At 40.1% G+C, this 20,962-nt stretch overlaps 4 protein-coding genes across 8 annotated transcripts; 2 read left to right on the top strand and 2 right to left on the bottom strand.

The window, feature by feature from the left end:
• Positions 1 to 61: 61 nt before the first annotated feature.
• On the top strand, positions 62 to 737 carry LOC108088347 (biogenesis of lysosome-related organelles complex 1 subunit 3). The gene is made up of 3 exons (XM_017186093.1): positions 62 to 197; positions 251 to 383; positions 449 to 737. The coding sequence occupies exons 1-3, from the start codon at positions 135 to 137 to the stop codon at positions 685 to 687; spliced, it is 435 nt and encodes a 144-aa protein (XP_017041582.1). The 5' UTR covers positions 62 to 134; the 3' UTR covers positions 688 to 737.
• On the bottom strand, positions 689 to 2,478 carry LOC108088346 (cell cycle checkpoint control protein RAD9A). The gene is made up of 4 exons (XM_017186092.2): positions 2,353 to 2,478; positions 2,073 to 2,299; positions 1,857 to 2,008; positions 689 to 1,691 (listed from the first exon to the last, which is right to left on the bottom strand). The coding sequence occupies exons 1-4, from the start codon at positions 2,384 to 2,386 to the stop codon at positions 734 to 736; spliced, it is 1,371 nt and encodes a 456-aa protein (XP_017041581.1). The 5' UTR covers positions 2,387 to 2,478; the 3' UTR covers positions 689 to 733.
• Positions 2,479 to 2,709: 231 nt separating this feature from the next.
• LOC108088309 (UDP-glucose:glycoprotein glucosyltransferase) lies at positions 2,710 to 8,314 on the top strand. Its single transcript, XM_017186040.1, has 2 exons — positions 2,710 to 3,121; positions 3,419 to 8,314. The coding sequence occupies exons 1-2, from the start codon at positions 2,893 to 2,895 to the stop codon at positions 7,834 to 7,836; spliced, it is 4,647 nt and encodes a 1,548-aa protein (XP_017041529.1). The 5' UTR covers positions 2,710 to 2,892; the 3' UTR covers positions 7,837 to 8,314.
• An 84-nt stretch (positions 8,315 to 8,398) lies between these two features.
• LOC108088310 (long-chain-fatty-acid--CoA ligase 5) lies at positions 8,399 to 20,713 on the bottom strand. 5 transcript variants are annotated; one of them, XM_017186041.1, is made up of 10 exons: positions 20,593 to 20,713; positions 20,436 to 20,529; positions 18,287 to 18,498; positions 17,875 to 18,029; positions 11,713 to 11,886; positions 10,833 to 11,309; positions 10,068 to 10,768; positions 9,781 to 10,009; positions 9,316 to 9,489; positions 8,399 to 9,255 (listed from the first exon to the last, which is right to left on the bottom strand). In XM_017186041.1, the coding sequence occupies exons 3-10, from the start codon at positions 18,351 to 18,353 to the stop codon at positions 9,118 to 9,120; spliced, it is 2,115 nt and encodes a 704-aa protein (XP_017041530.1). In that variant the 5' UTR covers positions 18,354 to 18,498; positions 20,436 to 20,529; positions 20,593 to 20,713; the 3' UTR covers positions 8,399 to 9,117. The 5 variants fall into 5 exon arrangements, with proteins under 5 accessions (XP_017041530.1, XP_017041532.1, XP_017041531.1 ...); XM_017186043.2 differs by lacking the exons at positions 17,875 to 18,029; positions 18,287 to 18,498; positions 20,436 to 20,529; positions 20,593 to 20,713 and adding exons at positions 12,720 to 12,755; positions 12,890 to 13,161; positions 15,456 to 15,606; XM_017186042.2 differs by lacking the exons at positions 17,875 to 18,029; positions 18,287 to 18,498; positions 20,436 to 20,529; positions 20,593 to 20,713 and adding exons at positions 12,720 to 12,755; positions 12,890 to 13,095; positions 15,456 to 15,606.
• Positions 20,714 to 20,962: the final 249 nt, after the last annotated feature.

Here is a 20,962-nt window from a genome sequence, read left to right as displayed (position 1 = left end):
TTTATGAAAACCTTAAAACTACGCCCATGTAAGCAGCTGTTTAATGCGTGCGGTCTGGCAACACTTTTAAAAAGCTGCCAGTATAGCATATCACTTTTGTTTACGTTTTGTAAAAATTGTTGATTTCCTAAACAATGGCTGATTTAGTGAGTGGAGAAGCCTCTGAATCAGATGAGGAACTGCAAGACAAGCACAAGGTAATTAAAAAGCATCTTCATTTAAAATAATTTTTAATTGGTTCCTGGGACAGATTTTTGCAGCTGAAGTTTCAGGCGAGGCCACCGAAGATGACGATGAAGACATTTACGAACAACAGCAAAGAAGCAGCCAGGTGAACAATACGGCCTCCATTTATCGCAATAATTTGCTTCAACGGAAACTAAGTAATATAGCTTATTCTTCTTTAGTATTTAGTAGCAGCTTATTAACATAGAACATTTTATTACAGTTGAAAACAACATTGCAATTTGGAAATCTCTCACTGCTTTTACCCGCAGCTTTGTTCTTAACGCCTCAAAGCAATTAGTGACCACGGACCAAATGCTCATTAAATCCCAGCTTAATCTGCAGTCGGCACACATATCTCTCCAGCAAGCCCAAAAAAATGCCCAGGAACTGCAATCTAGAGTGTCTGCTGTGATGACCAGTAGCTTTTTGCCCCACATAAACATTCAGAAAGCTAGCTAAATTATGACCTATACATTGTATTTGTTGAACAACGATCAAATTTAGACTAATCCTCTGTATCTGAATTTGGCGCATAGACCTGGGTGTTCGGCGATGGCTCCCGTGGAACGTAAGTACTTTGAAAGCACCGCGAAAAGATGGTTCGCACCTTGTTCGGTCGTTCAGGAGACTGAGGTATGGTTTCGCCGTCGTCCGAGGAAAGTTCTATTTGCTTTGGTTCTTGTGAATCGTCTGTGTTAAAGAAGCATACCTCTGTGCTGTTAGGTGGCGCCGGAGCAGGTGCCATGCTGGCCTCTAAAGCGGCATCGGCAGCTGCCAACATGAGGGCCTCTTGTTCCGCCTCGTCTTCAATTAAGACCACGGTGTCCACCTCAGCAAGAATGCGAGGCTGCTGGACAGAAGGAGCCTCCGATGCCCGGAACTGGAAGAGAGGAGTTTCCATGCTTGATTCCAACTGGCTCTCCTCAACTCGACGTTTCGGCTGCACTGCAGCCGGTTCGGAGGTGCTGCTCTTCCGTTTGCTAGCTACTTTTGCATCCGAAGAGCTGCTCTTTCGGTTCGAAACAGCCTCTCGGACTTCTGGGTCCTGAACCGTCAAATCTCTTTGACAGTATTCCTCAGAAAAGCTCACATCATCAGGCGACAACGTAGACATAATGAGCAAGCACTCAATCTCGCTATGCTTTTTGATTTTTAGCAAAAAAGGCCTACCCGCATCATCGAATTGCAAGGTCATCGAAGCATTTAAGCACTCGGCGAAAAGAAGAAAGGCTCGAAACTCCTTCATGCAAAACGTTATGATAGTTTCCTTGGAAACCTGGTACTGGTCGAATTCGCTGGGCTTCAACTTTAACTGTGTTCGCATAAATTTATCATTCACTCTGGCTCCTTCTATGTAGTTTTTGGCCACTAAGCTACCCGAGTTTGCCTCCAAAGTCAGTTCCTCCTCCGAAGAAATAAAGTTGTTCGAAATGTCAGTGAACAGTTTGTGATCTCCCCGAATTCTAAAAAGAAAAATTATGGTAAATAGTAAAATTATAATAAATTATCAGTTGAAAGAAAGTAGTAAAATAAACAATTTTTTCCTGATTTATGCATTATAATATGTTAAACAAGTTGTCATAACTTAATGTACCATTTTGAAATCTATTATTAATGACGGAACTTACGTATTTGGCATCTGGTCGGTGTCTATGTTTGTGTTAATATTTTGGTCATCTATGATGGAAATAGTTGCTTCCTTTGTGGTCTCCAGTTTGCAGCGGAGATTGACCTGCAGATTGGTCTGGTTGTCAACTAAATTAAGTTCACAGTACTCGACCTGAAATTGATTGAAATACCTGTTTCCCGATTACTATTCTATATGACTAAGCCATAAAACATACCTCGTTCATATTCCGAAACACGGCCAAACATCCCTTCATGGATATCTTGCAGTAGAAACCCGATACAGTAGGCATATCAAACACTTCAAACATGGATCTTCTGAAGGTTATACTGCCCACCGCCGATTGAGTCGCGTTTATGGCCCGCATTTGCAATCCCAGTTGGTCGATCTCGATGAACATTTCCTTGCCCACTTTGGACAGAGATTGTACGGCTTTGGCAATAACTATAAGAACGAATAAAGTTATAAATAAATTCTCGAAAAATCCTGTTACATACCCCGTGCATTGTTGCCTTCTAAAGTGTATTTCATTGGCGATATTTGCGCTGAGATATAAGCAAAAAATTTCGCGCTGAAATTTGTAAACAAATAAGTTAGAGTGGTAGTCTACCAAAAACAACAAACTGTAATATACTAAAAACAAGGTAGTTTTTCTAATGACAGTGAATTATTCTTTTGCAATGTGTACACATGTATCTATTTTTTTTTTGCGCCCCAACAACTTATTTTTGTTTTTTTTTAATTACTGGCGAACTTTTTTTATGATTTAATGCAACGGAATTTTAATAAAATGAGTGTCTAGAAAATACCTTAAGTTCTATTCCATATCGATAATTATCTGCAGTTGGGCTGGTCATACTGCACGGCAGGCCGGTCGAACGCCACATCAGTTCTAAATTTAATTAACAAAAACTGGGCTAAAACCATCAAGAGCTGGTGAAAAGTGTATTTACTTAAGAAGGAAAGCTTTTAGTTCTTCTCCCTCGGCCGATCCGTAATGTACGTTGTGAAAACCCCGTAGAAAACGAGTGGAAACAATGTTACGTGCCTTGGTTTTGTGTGTGTCTGTGGTGCTCCTAGCATCATTCGCACCGGTTTCTGCTGAATCGAGTCAGAGCTATCCAATCACCACCCTGATCAATGCCAAGTGGACACAGACGCCTTTGTATTTGGAGATTGCCGAATATCTTGCCGATGAGCAGGCGGGTCTCTTTTGGGACTACGTTAAGGGAGTAACCAAATTGGACACGGCTCTGAATGAATATGGTTCGTGGACAAAATTTTTGGGAACCCGCATTATAAGAGTGTCATTTCTGCAACAATACGCAAAAACAAATTTTGATCTTGAATGCTCCTCTTTAAAAGTTATTTTAAACCATTGAAATCGGAAATAAATAGTTAACTTTTATCGCTTCTGGCTTTTATGTACAGGTTAAAATACAAAGTAAAAGCCAAACAGAACAAGTTTAAATTGCTTCCCAAATAAATAAAAACAAAATATCTTATAATGCGAACTTCCCCTTGCAAAGAATATTTTTTACTGATTCCTTTTTCCTTATTTAGATACCGAGTCGCAACAGTACAATGCCGCTTTGGAGCTGGTCAAGAATCATGTGAGTTCGCCCCAGCTGCCGCTGCTCAAGTTGGTGGTATCCATGCACAGTTTGACGCCTAGGATCCAGACCCACTTCCAGTTGGCCGATGAGCTGAGGAGCAGTGGATCGTGTCAGGGCTTCACCTTTGCCCAAGTGGGTTCCGAATTGGCCTGCAGTTTCAACGAGCTGCAGGAGAAACTGAATCTTCCGTTGGCTAAGGAGAGTTTGGATGGCGCCGCTGTCACCTACAGCTTCGACCACATTTTTCCCGGCAGTGAGAATAATACCCGCACTGTGGTTTTGTACGGCGATTTGGGCAGCTCTCAATTTCGCACCTATCACAAGTTATTGGAAAAGGAGGCAAACGCTGGCAAGATTCGTTACATCTTGCGCCATCAGTTGGCCAAGAAGGACAAGCGACCGGTTCGACTTTCAGGTTATGGAGTGGAACTCCACCTGAAGTCGACCGAGTACAAGAGTCAGGATGATGCACCCAAGCCCGAAGCAGGCTCTTCTTCTGATGAGGATCTGGGTAATGAATCCGATGTCCAGGGCTTTGACTTCAAGGTACTTAAGCAGAAACACCCTACACTAAAAAGAGCACTGGACCAATTGCGTCAAAGGCTCCTTCAGGGAAACGATGAGATTGCCCAACTGAAAGCCTGGGAGTTCCAGGACTTGGGTCTCCAGGCAGCCGCTGCCATTGCAGAAATTCAAGGAGACGAGACTTTGCAGATTCTGCAATACACTGCCCACAATTTCCCTATGTTGGCCAGAACCCTGCTTGCACACAAAGTTACGGATGGCCTGAGAGCGGAGGTTAAGCACAACACGGAAGCGTTTGGGAGAAGTTTAAATGTGGCGCCTCCAGATGGTGCCCTCTTCATCAACGGACTGTTCTTTGATGCGGACACCATGGATCTATACTCCCTGATTGAGACCCTGCGTTCGGAGATGCGTGTTCTCGAAAGCCTGCACAGCAACAACGTGAGGGGCAGTCTGGCCAGTTCACTTCTAGCCTTGGATCTTACCGCCTCCAGCAAAAAAGAGTTCGCTATCGACATTCGCGACACTGCTGTGCAGTGGGTTAACGATATTGAGAACGATGCACAGTACAGAAGATGGCCCTCCTCGGTGATGGATCTGTTGCGACCAACGTTTCCTGGCATGCTGCGGAATATCCGAAAGAACGTGTTCAACTTGGTTTTAGTGGTAGACGCACTGCAGCCCACAGCAAGGAGTGTAATTAAGCTTTCCGAATCCTTTGTCATTCATCAAGCTCCAATTCGATTGGGTTTGGTGTTCGATGCAAGGGATGCCAACAAGGATAATGCCGAGGACTACATTGCCATAACGTGTGCCTTCAACTATGTGAGTCAGAAGAAAGATGCCCGAGCTGCATTGAGCTTTTTAACGGACATCTACGCAGCTGTGGGAGAGACCAAAGTGGTCACGAAAAAGGATATAGTAAAGCAACTGGCCAAGGAGTTTACTACCTTAAGCGTTGACAAAGCGGAGGAGTTCTTGGAGGAGGATTCAACCTACGATTACGGAAGAGAACTGGCTGCAGAGTTCATTCAAAGACTGGGTTTCGGCGACAAGGGGCAACCTCAGGCTCTGCTGAACGGTGTCCCAATGCCCAGCAATGTTGTAACCGCAGATAGTGACTTCGAGGAGGCCATTTTCACTGAGATCATGACCCACACAGCCAACTTGCAAAAGGCAGTGTACAAAGGTGACCTGACGGATAGCGAAGTTGCTATTGACTACCTGATGAATCAACCACATGTGATGCCTAGGTTGAATCAGAGGATTCTCAGTCAGGAGGACGTGAAATATCTGGATATAAACGGAGTGGCCTACAAGAACCTGGGTAATGTTGGTGTTTTAAACCGTCTCTCGAATCGGGATATGACCGCAACGTTGATGGAAAATCTCAAATACTTTGGAGGCAAGAAGTCCACAGAACTGATTGGTCGATCATCACTGCAGTTCCTTACGATTTGGGTGTTTGCCGACTTGGAGACTGAACAGGGCCGAGCCCTCCTAACTCATGCTTTGGAATACGTCCAGAGCGGAGAGAGTGTGCGGCTGGCTTTCATACCAAACACTGAAAGCTCTTCCGGTTCGGACAGGAAAAACCTCAATCGTCTGGTCTGGGCAGCCATGCAGAGTCTGCCACCAACTCAAGCCACTGAGCAGGTCCTCAAGTGGCTGAAGAAACCAAAGGAGAAGATTGAGACACCCTCTCAGTTGGAGGATATTCTTGGTTCCACAGAGCTGCACTTGAAGATGTTGAGGGTATATTCGCAGCGTGTGCTGGGTCTCAATAAGTCCCAGCGTTTGGTTATTGGCAATGGACGCCTCTATGGCCCTCTGTCCTCGGAGGAAACCTTCGATAGTGCCGACTTTGCCTTGTTGGCCAGGTTCAGTTCCCTGCAGTATGGTGATAAGGTCCGACAGGTCTTGAAGGAATCTGCCCAAGATGTCAGTGAAGAATTTACTAGCGATACGTTGCTTAAGTTGTATGCAAGCTTGCTGCCCAGACAAACCAAAACGCGTTTCAAGCTGCCCACGGACTTGAGGTCCGATCACTCGGTTGTGAAACTACCGCCCAAACAGGAGAAGCTTCCTCACTTTGACATTGCTGCCGTTTTGGATCCCGCTTCTCGCTCAGCCCAAAAACTAACGCCAATACTGATTTTGCTCCGTCAAGTGCTTAACTGCCAACTGAACCTGTATCTGATTCCAGTGCCCCAGCACAGCGACATGCCGGTGAAGAACTTTTATAGGTACGTTGTAGAACCCGAAGTTCAGTTCGAGGCGAATGGCGGTAGATCCGAGGGTCCGTTGGCCAAATTCAGTGGGTTGCCCGCCAATCCCTTGCTGACTCAGCAATTGCAGGTTCCAGAAAACTGGTTGGTAGAAGCTGTACGGGCAGTATACGACTTGGATAACATTAAGTTGGCCGACATCGGAGGGCCCGTGCACAGCGAATTCGATTTGGAGTATCTGCTGTTGGAGGGTCACTGCTTTGATGCTTCTAGTGGAGCGCCGCCCAGAGGACTGCAGTTGGTTTTGGGCACACAAAGTCAGCCCATCCTAGTGGACACCATTGTGATGGCTAACTTGGGCTATTTCCAACTGAAAGCCAATCCGGGGGCTTGGTCACTCCGCCTTCGTGATGGAAAGTCCACCGATATTTATGCAATAAGTCACATTGAGGGACCCAATACCCATCACTCCGCTGGATCAACTGATGTTCAAGTTCTCATAACCTCCCTTCGTTCCCATGTAGTAAAATTGAGGGTATCCAAGAAGCCAGGAATGCAGCAGGCGGAACTCCTGGCGGATGACAATGAGCAGGCAGCGCAATCTGGCATTTGGAATAGCATAGCCAGCAGTTTTGGTGGCAGCAATGCCAACCAACCAGCCGCTGATGAGGACACGGAAACGATTAACATTTTCTCTGTGGCATCGGGACATCTTTACGAACGACTGCTGCGGATCATGATGGTTTCCCTGCTGAAGCACACAAAATCTCCCGTAAAGTTCTGGTTCTTGAAGAACTACCTATCGCCGCAATTCACTGACTTCCTGCCCCACATGGCCAGTGAGTACAACTTCCAGTACGAGTTGGTCCAATACAAATGGCCACGTTGGCTGCACCAGCAAACGGAAAAGCAGAGGACCATTTGGGGCTACAAGATCCTGTTCCTAGACGTGCTCTTCCCTTTGAACGTGAGAAAAATCATTTTCGTGGATGCTGACGCCATTGTAAGGACCGATATAAAGGAGCTGTATGACTTGGACCTCGGAGGAGCGCCCTATGCCTACACACCCTTCTGCGATTCGCGCAAGGAGATGGAGGGCTTCCGTTTCTGGAAGCAAGGCTACTGGCGCAGCCATTTGATGGGCAGGCGATACCACATTTCGGCTCTGTACGTGGTGGACTTGAAGAGATTCCGCAAGATTGCAGCAGGAGATCGACTGAGAGGTCAATACCAGGCACTCAGCCAGGATCCAAACAGCTTGTCAAACCTGGATCAGGACCTGCCCAACAACATGATTCACCAGGTGGCCATCAAGTCCCTGCCCGACGATTGGCTGTGGTGCCAGACGTGGTGCAGTGACAGCAACTTCAAGAGTGCCAAGGTGATCGATCTGTGCAACAACCCGCAGACCAAGGAGGCCAAACTGACCGCCGCTCAAAGGATTGTGCCCGAGTGGAAGGACTACGATGCTGAGCTGAAGACCCTGTTGGCTCGCATCGAGGATCACGAGAATGCGCATGGCAGGGACTCTACTGTTGATGATTCAGATGCCGAACCCGCAGGAGTCACCACTGTGACGCCTTCTCATGAGCCTAAGCACGGCGAGCTGTGATCAACGCGTAGTTAAATCAACCTGTTTAGTGAATTTAAGTCAGATATCGATGGATACACACTTGATTACTTAGCTAAGACCCATCCCCCGACACAATGACTAAACACATTTGTACATTTTAATTAGAACTTAATGCGTTTGATACCGTAAACAACTAAAACAGCTCACTCAAGTCTGAATTGTTCTTAAATTCGATTCACAAGATTTTCTTGTCTTGCATTCCAAGAGCTTTGGTCCCTATTAAATTAAGCTGAAATTGAATGTCATTAAACTATATACACAGAGAAGAATCCTTTATGTTGAAAAGTTTTTCAAATGTATTAAAAGTTGGAGCAAATAGTCAGTAATACGGCGTATTTTATTCAAAATGTATTTAGGAAGGTCGGGCATCTTCCTCCCAAAAAAGCCGAAGAGCTTTTGCATACTTAAGCTAGGTGGCAACGCTAAATTCAAAAAATAAATTTACAAAAACTCAGTATATTTTTTATTTTATTTTTCTTTATTTCAATTTTATTTTGAATTATCTTTCGTTTGTACATACATAAAGAAGTAATAATATTAATATATTGCTGCTTTACTTTATTGTTAAGCTCTAAATATGAAATAGTTTTTTGTTTTAGCAATCTATTAATAAATTTTCATTTGGTATATTATAAGGCAGACAGTGCAGTCCAAAGAAGTAAATCTTTTTCATATTTATCATTAAGTTTGATCAGCTTCTCGGTTGACATTTGTATTTTCAGTTGACTTTCTCAGCAATTGCGTTGAACATTTGATTTTCATAAGTTTAGTTTAGCGAGTCTAATCTATAGTTTAAAAAGTTAATTCTTCACTTCAGTTTTTCAACTAACTGAGTGTAGTATACGATAGTTGATTAAAGCTTTCATTTTATTCAATTTGCTCAATATGTTAGTTATATATGTTTTGGTTCAGACTACGCAATTTTGTTCTATTCACTTTGAACTAGATCGTAAGTGTTAAGGAAAATATATAGTTAACATGTTTATAGGGGATCGCTTCTCGATTTAACTATATAAAAATGCGGCTGTCAAAAGGATCATCCTTGTCAGTTTGAAAGTGTATATTTTATGTGTTATCTGGTTTATCTTGCGCTCTCTTACTTGCTATGAATTGACGAAACTACAAAATTAGACAGTTCGCTTTTGTATCTGTATTTGTAGTCTTTGTTATCATCAGTTTAAAATGGTATAGGCATATTTGAATGAATGCTTCCCAGCTTCTTGAGTTCGATTCGTTGTTGGTTTTGGTTTGGGTATTGCATTAATCCAGGTGTTTATACATATCTTCCAGCTGCGGCTTAAAATAGCTCTTTAATTGCGGTCTCTTGGCTTTGAATGTGGGCGTGAGCAGTCCGTTTTGCACCGAGAAGGGATCCGGATGTAGATAGACATCCTTTACCTAAAATTGTTATTCATAACATTAAGTTTTACTTCTAACTTTTGGGTAGTATTAACTTACCTGTTCGAATGACTTAAGTCCACTCTGCTTGCCCCAGTTGAGCATGTCGTTCATGATCAGTTCCTTGACATTCTTATTGTTGCAAAGGACGGAGAGCGTGCCGCGTACGTTGTTCTCCGTGGCCCATTGCTTCAGTACATCGGTATCAGGTACAACAACAGCGATAATGCAGCTCTGGAAAAGTAACAAAAATGTAAATTAAATTTAACCATAATTTTAAAATCTTTAAAATGTAAATCATTATAAATAGAAACTGCTTTAAAATTTATTTTCTTCAAATTATTCTTATTGTTTTCTAAACGTAAAAATGTATGTTTTTTTTTTTTAAACCATGGAACAATAACTGTTGAAACTAAAATTCGTTTGTTCAATGACTTATATAAATATTTTAACAGGAAGTCTTCTAAGACATTTAAGTTTCCTATTTGCGTTCTGTTTTGTAAATCTTGTGTATAAAAATCCTACCTTTAAGCTCTCTCCGTAAACATAGACTTGGTTAACATATTGGCTAAGCGTGTAGATGTTCTCGATTTTCTCGGGAACTATATACTCGCCCTGGCTGAGCTTGAAAATGTGCTTGCGGCGATCGATGATCCGCAGAGTTCCATTTGGAAGCCACATGCCCACGTCGCCGGTGTGATGCCATCCCTCGGAATCAATCGCCTCCGCCGTCTTTTCGGGATCCTTATAGTAACTAAATACATTTTGAATGAATTAGTTAAAGGTTTGGGTTAAGTACTTAGGTTACCCACCCGTGGAACACATTGGATCCTCGCACACACACCTCCCCCGTATTTTGATTGGCAAAGTACTCCATCTCCGGCACGTCCACCAGTTTCACAGCATTGCAGGACACGGGAGGTCCCACGTGGTTGGGCACGTGATCACCCTGAACGGTGAGAGTTATGGCCCCCGTGCATTCCGTTTGGCCATATCCCTCGAGAACCAAACAACCCAAGGCACAGCGCATGAAGGTCAGCACATTGCCGGCCAGTGGAGCCGAGCCCACCACCATGAGGCGCAGATTGCCGCCAAATGCCTGGTGAACCTTCTTGAAGACCAGTTTGTCCCAGCATCCGTTCCTCCGCAGGACTCCCCTGGCGATCTCCTTCTCCTTGGCCCGCATGGCCATGTTGAAGAGGCCCCTCTTCAGCCCCGAGGCCGCAATATCATTCTGGATCTTATCGTAGACGCGGTTCAGTAGGCGTGGCACTGCCGGCATTACGGTTGGCTTCAGCATCTTCAGGTCGTTCGTGAGTTCCTTGATGTCGCCGGAATAGAAGCCGACACAGCCGCCCACGTAGTACATGCCGTTCTCGCAGCACCGCTCGAACATGTGGGCCAGGGGCAGGAAGGATACCATCACATCTCCCGCCCGGATGCGATGGTCGCCCATCTGCAGGATCACAGAGCAGACGCCGGCCACCACGTTTCCGTGCGTGAGCATCACGCCCTACGAATAAAATTAATATATAATTAAATATGTATTATGAATAATCTGAGTATAAAAATAATACCTTGGGATTGCCCGTCGTTCCGGAGGTGTAGCACACCGTGCACAGATCCTCCGCCGTAGGCGCCACCTCCGGATGATTGCCCTTGGCCCCCAGTTTCTCCACGTCGATGAAGGAGAATATCTGAATGCCCCGACTGCGGGCTCGCTCCAAGGTCGTCTGGCGGATGGGCTTAATGGCCACTATGATTTTCAGACTGCGAGGCGCCTTCTCCAGCAACATAGCCGCCTTGCCGTCATCCTCTACCACCACGATCGACATGTCCGTCTGGCGGATGATGAAGGCGCAGGCGTCGGGACCCAGGGTGTCGTACAGTGGGACCACCACCAAAGAGAACGAGTAGCAGGCCTGCTCGTACAGGATCCACTCTGGCCGGTTCTGCGAGTATATTCCAATCAACTGTTTCGGGCGGGCTCCCAGCGCCAGCATTCCGGCTCCAAAGTTCTTGGCTCGCAGAAGGGCTTCATCATAGTTGATCCACTAAATAGGAAAAACCACATAATTTCAACAGGAAAGGGAAAGAAAACTTTTACTACAGATTTATAAAAATATTAAAAAAATGTATGGGAGCAACTCAAAACAATTAAACTTCATAAGAAACAACATTTTTTATTTATTTTAGTTGTTGAATAGCTCATATAGATCTCATATAGAATTTAAAGATAGATACAGTATAGGCTATCCAAAACAAATAAAATTAGAAAATGAATTAAGAGATTTTTATTTTTAACATTTAACTTTAAAATTGTGATGCTGATTAAATATCAAAAAACAATTTTATCTGTGAACACTACAAAGTTAAAACCTAATAATATAAAAGGCTCCCTAAAACCTAAATAAGGAAACGTAAAGAAGTTTTGAAGAACGTTACAGATTAACTCACCTGGTACGGGGATGTTAGGGTTTCACGCCAACCGAGACACGGCCCATTGTTGGAGGCGTAGGCGCCCTCACGGAACGTCTGGTACAAGGTGCGGACATTCTCTGTGATGTAGGACACGAACTTTCCGTTCTTCGACTCCTTGTAGAACTTGGAGACGTGTATTTGTTCTGGACCCTGCAATGCGAGTGAGTGATCCGAAAAGAGACAGAGAGATCGAGGACATGCAATGAGTGAGAAACGTTGAGAGAATTCAATGGAGTAGAATATATACAATCAATAAATCAGTGGGTAAGGTTTAGGTATAAGGGCTGCTGTAGGTCGGAGATTCACATGCAAATATTGTATTTTAATGAATTGCTTGTCTTCAGTCAACAAATTCTAGCTGTTCCATTAATTTTTGGGTCTTAGTTAAAAACCAAGTTTTTATTCAATCAACTTTTCACTATGAACTGAATTTTTCAATAACGAATTGAAAAGGTTTTTTCGTTTGATTATTTTTTCTCTTTGTATTTTCGGTTTTTTGAGGTTTTTCGAAACAGACAATAAATCACACCCAAATTTTAGAATAAAATCAATAACCATTTCAATTTATATGTGGACGTAGCCGATTTCTATGATATATCGTTTATTTTGGGGCTAGAGACATAAACCTATCAATCGACGGGAAAAGAAGCGCCATATAGCACTTCCTTTATGGTAAACATCTGCGAAAGAAATTGCTGCAATGGCCAAAAGTGTTGATGTACGGGAACGAATATCCAAATACACTACGACGGGGGAATATTTTTGGGGGTTCTGGGAGGAGGAACCTAAGAGTTAGTTTGTTTATTTTTGCTGGTTGATTTTAATGAGCAATATGCTAATGTATTTTCAAAAACCAATTGTTATTCCCAGATTAAAGTGCTTTCCAAATTAAATTTGTTTATATTATATTTCATTGATGACGCAAGTCTAAGGCGAAATATGTTAGTTTTAGGAGCATACGCCGAGGGGCACATGAGGCCTACCCTATGGTGGATATCAAGACGATGATCATATATGATCTGGCCCACGAAAATGTAGGAGACAGTAAACAAAAAAAGAAGCAAAATAAAGTTTTTATTAGTTACTGCTTAGTGAATCTGGTGTTAGGAAGGTATTTGTATTTTTAAGGGGAGTTTTTCTTATAAAGTTTTACCTTGAGCACATCACTCTGATTGCTCAGCTCGATGGGCACTCTTATACTTGTAATTTGGCCGCAACAAGACATGATTTCCTTTCAATTTTATTATAACGTTTAGTTGACTTTATTTTTAAGATTTCTTAACACTTTCTTCACTTCTGGCTTCCTTTATTGATCGTTCAGATTTCATCTGGCATTTAAAATGCACATTTTCCAAGCGACTGCAAAACACACACTCGAATTTTGTCACACTTCTTTATCCATTTGCATTATTGTCGTTTTATTGCCTGAAAAATCGCACGTTCGATTTCACCAAGCAACGTATTTATTTGATGTGCCAAATTATACGCATTTCATATCCACACAGAGATCGTTTAAATGCTAATTAGCGCGCATAAAAATAGCCATTTGATTTGTAATTGAAGGGTGTGTGGTAAGTGTTTTCCAAATATCAGCCGTAATTTTTCGTGTAATTAGTTTTCAAATATTAGACGTACTTTTTGTGTACGCAACAGCACTTTTTAGAATTACATATATAAAGTATTTATCGACCCCTTTCAAGATACAAAACATTGAATAACACCAACAAAAAATTGAAAACAAAATTCCTTGAAGCATAATTGAAATGAGCTTGAGATATATTTGCACAAAAATTAATAATATTAAAAAGCTACAAAACGCTATTTTCAATTAAAGTCCGAAGGTATTTAATAAAATAGGGCACATTTTATCAAAATAAACAACACATTTTTTTGTAATGCCGTAAATAACGTCTTGTTAAAGGCAAGTCAAGGAGTTATGAACCAATGCATAATTACAACGCCTGGCTGTCCGTTTACATATTTTTGGCAAGTGCAGGCCAATTCAATTTTGCTTATAATTTTTCAATATTGGCAGCTGCAGGGCAGCCCCAAAGGGGCAAGAAAAGAGCAAGGTACAAAAAGACTATGACAAGAAAGAGAGAACCGCCAACAATATCGACAAGGCGTCGTCTGTTGGCCTGCCCCAAATTAATTTATAAATAGTTCGTTTGGGGGTAAAAACGTTCAACTCTGTTGTTATCTACGAGACCCGTGTGTGTGGCCGCAATAACCAAAAAAAAAAAATAATAAAATAAAAACATATTTTCACACACACCCAGGAACAATAAATACTTTTTGCAAAATACAAAAAAAGGCTTTAAATATCTTAAGAGGCGATCGAGAACTGAGTCATGGGGAACGCGTTTCGGGGCTCATTGGGATGTGTTGGGGCGATTGGCAGAGAGCAAACATTTTCCTCAATGAGCAATTCAACTTTGAGTTATGGTAATTGTAGTGGTCATAAAATCGGTCATAAACTATTGGCCAGAGTAAGGGTGAGAGCAAATGAAAAGAAATGAATGAAACACCGGGCCATAAGAATTTCACTGGGATCTGCAGCATATCAATAGCTCGACAGCATATTTTTAAGAAAAATAAACGAAAACCCAGGGAAAATATGCGGATATTTCAGGGTCGCTTGGGAGACTTCTCATTACTTTTTTCCAGGTGGCAGACACATTTTATGGGTCATTGCTGGTTTTAAATACATGTTTCTAATGTGATCACTGTTTTATTTTCGTTCTTTAAAAAAGATTAATTTAAATGTTTTGGAATTGAACAGCTAAATCAACCTTTTTAAAGAAAGACTTGCAAAGATTCCTCAGTTTGTGTTGATTATAACTTCCAACACTACACATAAGAACATTTCTGTGAAAAAGTATTCGCTTCATGATATTCAACTTGGTTAATAAAGATAGATTGCTGGCATTTTGGTTCGACATGCAATTTAAAAGAATTCTATAAAAAATAGTACCAAAATGCAAAGATTAAAATTTTTAAAGGAATTCATGTTTTTTCAGAGCTTTATAGTATTTTACAATAATTTCACAATAGCAAATGTCGATTATGTACGACCCTAATGAGTTTTGCTACTTAAAATACTTTTTGAATAATAGATAAATCAAAATTGTTTTACAAAGGAATTTACGTTTAAAGAGCACATGGTCCAAATAGATTTGGAGATGGGAGGGGAAATCTTTAAATTTCATCCTAAATATAAACAGCTATAAACATTTTATGGAGAATCAGTGAAAATGGTAAGTATCAACTCATGGTAAGTTGTTTACAATGGCAAACTAAACCAACAAAACCACAAACATCCATCAAACCAATTTGGAATCAAATCATATTAAAATTAAGTATACAAGTATCTTTTTGCGGGCTGTGTTTTTCTTTAGATGTTTTAGATATAGAATCTGTGTGAACTTGAACTTGAGGGACTGAGTTCACATGGCAACGTTGGCGGCACTTTGACACTTTGGCAAATCGATTTCCATTGGAAAATGTTTTAATTTTTCTTCGTTATTTTCTTTCCACTTTTTTGAACATTTTTTTGGGTTCCTGCGCTTTACGTAATGAGATTAAACGCTTGTATTTTTGTCAATTTGTTGCAAATTGTCGTGCGTTTTTTCACACTTTATTTTCTTTTTGTTGAGTATACACGAGCTATTATTTATAAAAAATACGTTTGCTTCAGAATATATATATACGATATGTACATTATGTTGCTGCTTTTGTTGCTTGTTTTTTTTTGTTTTTTTTTTTTTTTGGGATTTATCTAACTTAAAATTTATTCTTGGGGTTTGAGCACGCCACGATCAGCGCGACACGATGTTGAATTTCGAACTAAATGGCAGAAGTAAAATATTGGTCGTAGCTAAAAATGATTTTGGCCGACCCGAGGAATCTTCTTTTCTTTTGGGAGAGAAAATGAGCTGAATTGAGAGGAAATTTTCGGGCTTTCAGGAGGACTATCGGGGCGATCATGAAGAAGAATGCAGCGTTCGGCTAGGAATTTTATTCGTTTATATGTTCTTATTTTGATATTAAACGGTTCTTCTTTTTGTATATAGTTTTGCTCTACTTTTTTGGTCGATCAAGTTGTCGGTCTGTCTAAGATTTTCCTTTGAATACACCCCATCAAACGGCGTTTGACTATATATGCAGGTTTCCTAACGAAGTGAACCCAATAAATTTGTTCTAGTAGTGACAGCAATATTTCAACTCTTTAATAACCAACATGATTTATGATCCGTAAGGCAGGACCACGCCCATTTTTCTGACCCCCTAAGAATAGAAATCATTTGTTTACTTTTTGGTATCTATTCCAAATAAACCATATATTCTTATAACCGTGGAATGTGTTAAATAATATTTGTAGTTAAAAAATAAATTATAAAAAGGAATCTAAAAATAGTTTGTTACTTTTTACAAGAACAATTATGTAAAACCTTTTTAAATTCTAGTCGTTATTTATGTAAATTTGAAATAAATGGTTTACCGGCAATTATTCTAATTCATTTAAGTTTTTGTTTAACTCATTTTCATACCCAATTTGGTTGACATTAGTTTATAGATGGCTCCCCTCGCACATATTTATCGTGTCATTTGCACCTCAATTTGCGCACATTAGTAATTTAGTGTTCACATATTGGAAAGCGCTCTATACGTGAGAACTTGCATCGCCAGACGAGACTAGACAAACACACAAAGTGACAAACATTCAGAGAAGCACAACATAGTACATATTTTACATCAGCATGCGTATATAGTATGTACCTGCCTCATTTGCCGACAGGTTGACCCTGTCCTGTCAAAAGTTTGACATTTCCTTATTGTTTTTTCATTGTTTGGTTTTCGTTTTCGAGTGATTATTTATTTAAGTTTGATGGAAGATGCTAGTTGGGGGTATATATTTTTTAAAGTGGTGTGTTTGGGGATTTAAAATCAATAGCATTGCTTTCTAAAAAAGGTAAATACCGCTTTAAACCGGTTTGATGCAGAAAAACATAATGTAGAAAGTATACATTCAAATATAAACGGTAATTTTAAGTTTTAAATTAAATAAGAGATAAACAAATTTTTAGAGTTGTATTTTTAACACACTTTAATAAGTTTAGTTTAGCAAAAAGTAAATATTTTATTATAGAACAAAACATGAAAAAAACATGTTTCATCTGTCTCATGCCGTTCTTAAAAACAAAAATCCTTTTATTACCCTAGCTCCCTCAAATATTGACAATTTAAAAATATTATTTATCTGTTCCTTTAATTTAATTAACGTATTAAGCCCATTTTATGTATTAGTATTTGATAAGCACCTAAGTTCTTTATAATTTTATTTTCGCACATTCGCGCCTAATTAATAATTATGTTTACCGAGTTCCACTGTGTCAACCCCCGAAAAATGTAGCTTGTCATTTTAGCAAGGCAAATATTTCGAGAAATATGGTATTGTGTCAATAATTGTTTATTTACATGACACCAACACAAAAGGAAAGGTCCGTTACACCAACTCAGAGCAAAATGCCGGCGATTGTCAGTGGGAGGAAATGCTTTTGACATTTGTGTGGTGGTGGATGGGGGAAATATTTGCATAGATCGAAATTGAGAGAGCCGGGCGACTAATTAGGGAAAAATGCCAATTGAGCCATGACAAGATTTATTATTGTCGTGCTGCTGTCGTTTGATAATTTATCAGCAAAAATGTTGCAGTCTTGGCAAGAGAAATTTATACTGTTTCCCACTTTGCTAGGCACTCAATTAGAGCGTGAGGTTGTGCAACTATTTTTAACCACTTTTGCACCACTGTCGCAAAGACGTCATGGCTAAAAGTCGAAGAACAAAGGCGAAAATGAAAATCGAAATTGTGAAAATGTGTGGAAATCATGTGACGACAACAACGAAACAGAATCGGTATTTGGGAATCCGAATCGTGATCGCACTCAACGTGATTGTGGACATGTGCACATCAAAGCTTTTTTTGGCCCATATGCCACTGGGATTCGCCTGTTCTACCTCAAATAGAACAAACCGATATGCAAAAGAAAACAGAAAACTAAGACAAGCAATTTTCAATTGAGCATGCAATGATGTAATTGATTCGATCGAAGTTTATCAATTGCGAAATCATCATACCTCTAGCAATGGAGATTGGTTTTCCAGAGGCACTAACGGTCGTTCCGGAACGGGTCTTGTTGCAAAGTAGTATGCAACACTGGCTGCCAGGCTTCCTAGGGTTAATGTGCCCAAAGTGCCGCCCAAATAGTACAGATAGCCATCGATCTCGTCCCCTAGAACATTAATTCGAAGAAATTATAAAATTGCATTATAAATAAAAATGAACAAGTGTTTGTCAGAAGCTTTAACAACGTTCTGATATGGGCTCCAGCTTAAATTGCTTATTATTTTAAAGAATTAATTATTACAATTAAAAACAAAATGAGAGTACCAAGTAAACTAAAGAAATAACATTTTTCAAAACTTTTCGGTGAGCTTATAACACTTTTTCTATTAATTTTATTTATGAATTAAATGCAACAATACTTACAGAAATATGAAAAATTGCTGACTATCAAATGATTGACGTAGGCCATAACAGATTTCTCAGGCGTCATGGTTATCGTTCTCTGTTTTCTTATATGTATTATTGTTTTATTGTTGTTGTAGTTGTAGTTTGTTGTTATTTATTGTAGTTGTTTTTCCTGAGTTACCTGAGTTGATGTTACGTGTTTAGCTTAATGATTGCCCGCAAAAGATAGCCTGAAAAATAATCAATAAAAGTGCAAACATCAGCCAAAAGTCTAACGATATTGATTTCATATTCTTCCTTTTTTTGGGAAACAATACACTCGGAAAGTGGGGTAGCTCCTCATAAAAAATTATAAGTTCCCATGTCCACAGAGTGCAATCAAGCTGAACCAGAGGGCAAAACCACACAACATGAATAACATACATTTTCCGCCTAATTAGAGGGTAATCCATATGCACACATCTACCTTTTTTATGGATAGATAATTGCCAGTGGCCCCTTGAAAAGTCAAGTGACAACAATTAAAATGCGTTTAATTTGGGAAGATTATTTCAATTGGACTTTAAACAATTCCATTTTTAGTGTAGATTGAGCCTACCAGATATGAGAAAAAATGCTTTATACAGAAGTCCACAGTTCAATGTTTAAAAGCATTGTTAAAGTACATTTTTGAACAAGTGCAATGCAATTAGGTACACCGACTTCTGTTAGACATATTTGTACGCTTTTGGCATTATCTGTTATATTTGGCAATCTACTTATCAGTCTATGAAAGCTAACACAGATTACAGATTGCTAGGAGGGCTTTTTAATAAGCTTATTTTAAATTAATTTTTAGCGGAACTCTTGAAACGTAATTTTATTATTGTTTTTATTTAAAGTTACTGACTACAAAATCCCAGTTCATTTTTGTTTATTTCCTGACATTGATTAGTAGTCTTACTTGACCTTAAAACATAAACAATTGCAGTACTTTTTACTTCATATATACATAACTAGTTTCGCAATATTGAATAATTTATACGTGAATTTCCCATTTATCAAGGCTGAAATATTTATTGGGGTTTGATCAACATTTCCAGCAATTAGACAGAGAAAAGCTCAAACCGGTTTTGGTATTCAATCACTGCATTCGAAAATTCCCAGTCTATTTATAAAGTGTAGTGGATTTAATTAACATAATAAACAGTAACAAATCTTTTTCTGGAATCCGGAATGATATTACACCTTACGTGCATAGTAGTTTAATGGTTTTTATTTGTGTTAACCTAATCTAATCTTTATGTGTAGTAAACCCCATTGGATTAGCTCCCCTCGTGTTCTTAAAATTCGAATGCAGCAAATAAAACATTCTTAGCCTTACTGTAAAATTTTAATCCGCTTAGGTTTCCCACTTCAGCGATTTGAAGACTGCGCTTGTGCAAAAACAATCGCCGTTCCAATTCTCCCACATAAACAAACGGACTGTGGAGCGCATCCCCAGCGCATTGGACTGCTGATAAGACTTGGGGCAGCAGAAACGGCAAGAACAGGGAAGCCTTTATCAGTGAGTGAAACTTTGCACCCAGACATCTGGTCGAGGCCCTCTCACTAAGTAGATTATTACTCTTTGGGCAATGCAGACAGACGACACAAAACAAATTTGAAATACGTAGAGTCCAGACTAAATTATACCGTTAATACATACTTAACTAAATTTATTTAAAAATATTAAATGGTTTAGTACTATTTTTATTTAGGTATTCTTTCTCATGGATATTATAGGAATAGAGATGAGAATTGTCTCATTATAAGAATTATATATTTCAATAAGTACTTCTAAGATGAGAAATAAAAGTAAAGAGTATTACGGCAATATTGTAGCAGCTGTAATTATAAAAAAAAACCTTGGTAGCGGAATCTGCAGATGTAGGTTGAGCTTCTTAGTGTCTTCTAATTTGAGGACATTCTTGTATTATGCAATATAAATAAGTAAGTTTAGGCCAAGCTATTGATTTTATAAGCAGTTTTCTTGATAGCCGGGTCAGGTTTGGCGCAGCAAGAAAAGGCCCAAAAAAATAAGAAGCGAGGTTTCGGAGAGCGAGACACAAAATGGAGCCTACTGAGGTCACGGCGGACACATGCGATTTTCGGTCATTGATTTTTGTCCGTTTACCAAAAAACTCACCTAGGGAATCTGGACTACTCGAAGGTGAAACTCATTGTCGGTCTTATTTATATTTAGGCACGGGTCGTATATCTATCTATACACCAAAATTAACCTGGGAAAATCAATGAAAAGTTTACGTTTCGGCACTCGCGGATTCATCCAATAGTATTTTTACCGGGTCGCTTTGGGGGGCGTATTGGCGTAAGACGAAAAGAGGGAGGAACAGTCTTAGAACCGAGCGTGGAACACCTAAAAACCGAAAACTGAAAAAGTACTACCAAAGGGGCCGACGTTCCAAACAGAACTGAAAACCGCCGTCTGAGAACCTCGAAACAAAGTCCGTTGCCGTTTGAGTCTCTGTTTTGAGCATGCGTGCAACCAACGACTGCAATCGCATGAATGAAGCCACACACAGAGAGAAACACGGCTAAAAACTGAGAGAGAGAGAGCGAGACTGCGGCCAAGTGCGTACACCTGGAGAAACAGAGTGCAAATACATTCAGCTTTTTTGCACTTTTAAAACTAAAATGTTAAATTAGCATATT

The sequence above is a fragment of the Drosophila ficusphila genome, unplaced genomic scaffold (assembly GCF_018152265.1).
Source record: "Drosophila ficusphila isolate 14025-0441.05 unplaced genomic scaffold, ASM1815226v1 contig_106, whole genome shotgun sequence".
Lineage (NCBI taxonomy): Eukaryota > Metazoa > Arthropoda > Insecta > Diptera > Drosophilidae > Drosophila > Drosophila ficusphila.
This window is presented reverse-complemented; position numbering and strand designations above follow the sequence as displayed.

What these genes read in the sequence shown, in the direction of transcription:
- LOC108088310 (XM_017186041.1), bottom strand. Translation starts at nt 18,353, where the DNA reads ATGACGCCTGAGAAATCTGTTATGGCCTACGTCAATCATTTGATAGTC. An exon ending in CAGCAATTTTTCATATTTCT is followed by an intron (nt 18,030 to 18,286) that starts GTAAGTATTGTT and finishes TTAATGTTCTAG; the next exon opens with GGGACGAGATCGATGGCTAT. An exon ending in GACTTAAGTCATTCGAACAG is followed by an intron (nt 9,256 to 9,315) that starts GTAAGTTAATAC and finishes TAACAATTTTAG; the next exon opens with GTAAAGGATGTCTATCTACA.
- LOC108088309 (XM_017186040.1), top strand. Translation starts at nt 2,893, where the DNA reads ATGTTACGTGCCTTGGTTTTGTGTGTGTCTGTGGTGCTCCTAGCATCA. An exon ending in CACGGCTCTGAATGAATATG is followed by an intron (nt 3,122 to 3,418) that starts GTTCGTGGACAA and finishes TTCCTTATTTAG; the next exon opens with ATACCGAGTCGCAACAGTAC.
- LOC108088346 (XM_017186092.2), bottom strand. Translation starts at nt 2,386, where the DNA reads ATGAAATACACTTTAGAAGGCAACAATGCACGGG. An exon ending in AGAAGGCAACAATGCACGGG is followed by an intron (nt 2,300 to 2,352) that starts GTATGTAACAGG and finishes TCGTTCTTATAG; the next exon opens with TTATTGCCAAAGCCGTACAA. An exon ending in ACCGACCAGATGCCAAATAC is followed by an intron (nt 1,692 to 1,856) that starts GTAAGTTCCGTC and finishes TTTTCTTTTTAG; the next exon opens with AATTCGGGGAGATCACAAAC.
- LOC108088347 (XM_017186093.1), top strand. Translation starts at nt 135, where the DNA reads ATGGCTGATTTAGTGAGTGGAGAAGCCTCTGAATCAGATGAGGAACTG. An exon ending in AACTGCAAGACAAGCACAAG is followed by an intron (nt 198 to 250) that starts GTAATTAAAAAG and finishes TTCCTGGGACAG; the next exon opens with ATTTTTGCAGCTGAAGTTTC. An exon ending in TTTGCTTCAACGGAAACTAA is followed by an intron (nt 384 to 448) that starts GTAATATAGCTT and finishes ATTTTATTACAG; the next exon opens with TTGAAAACAACATTGCAATT.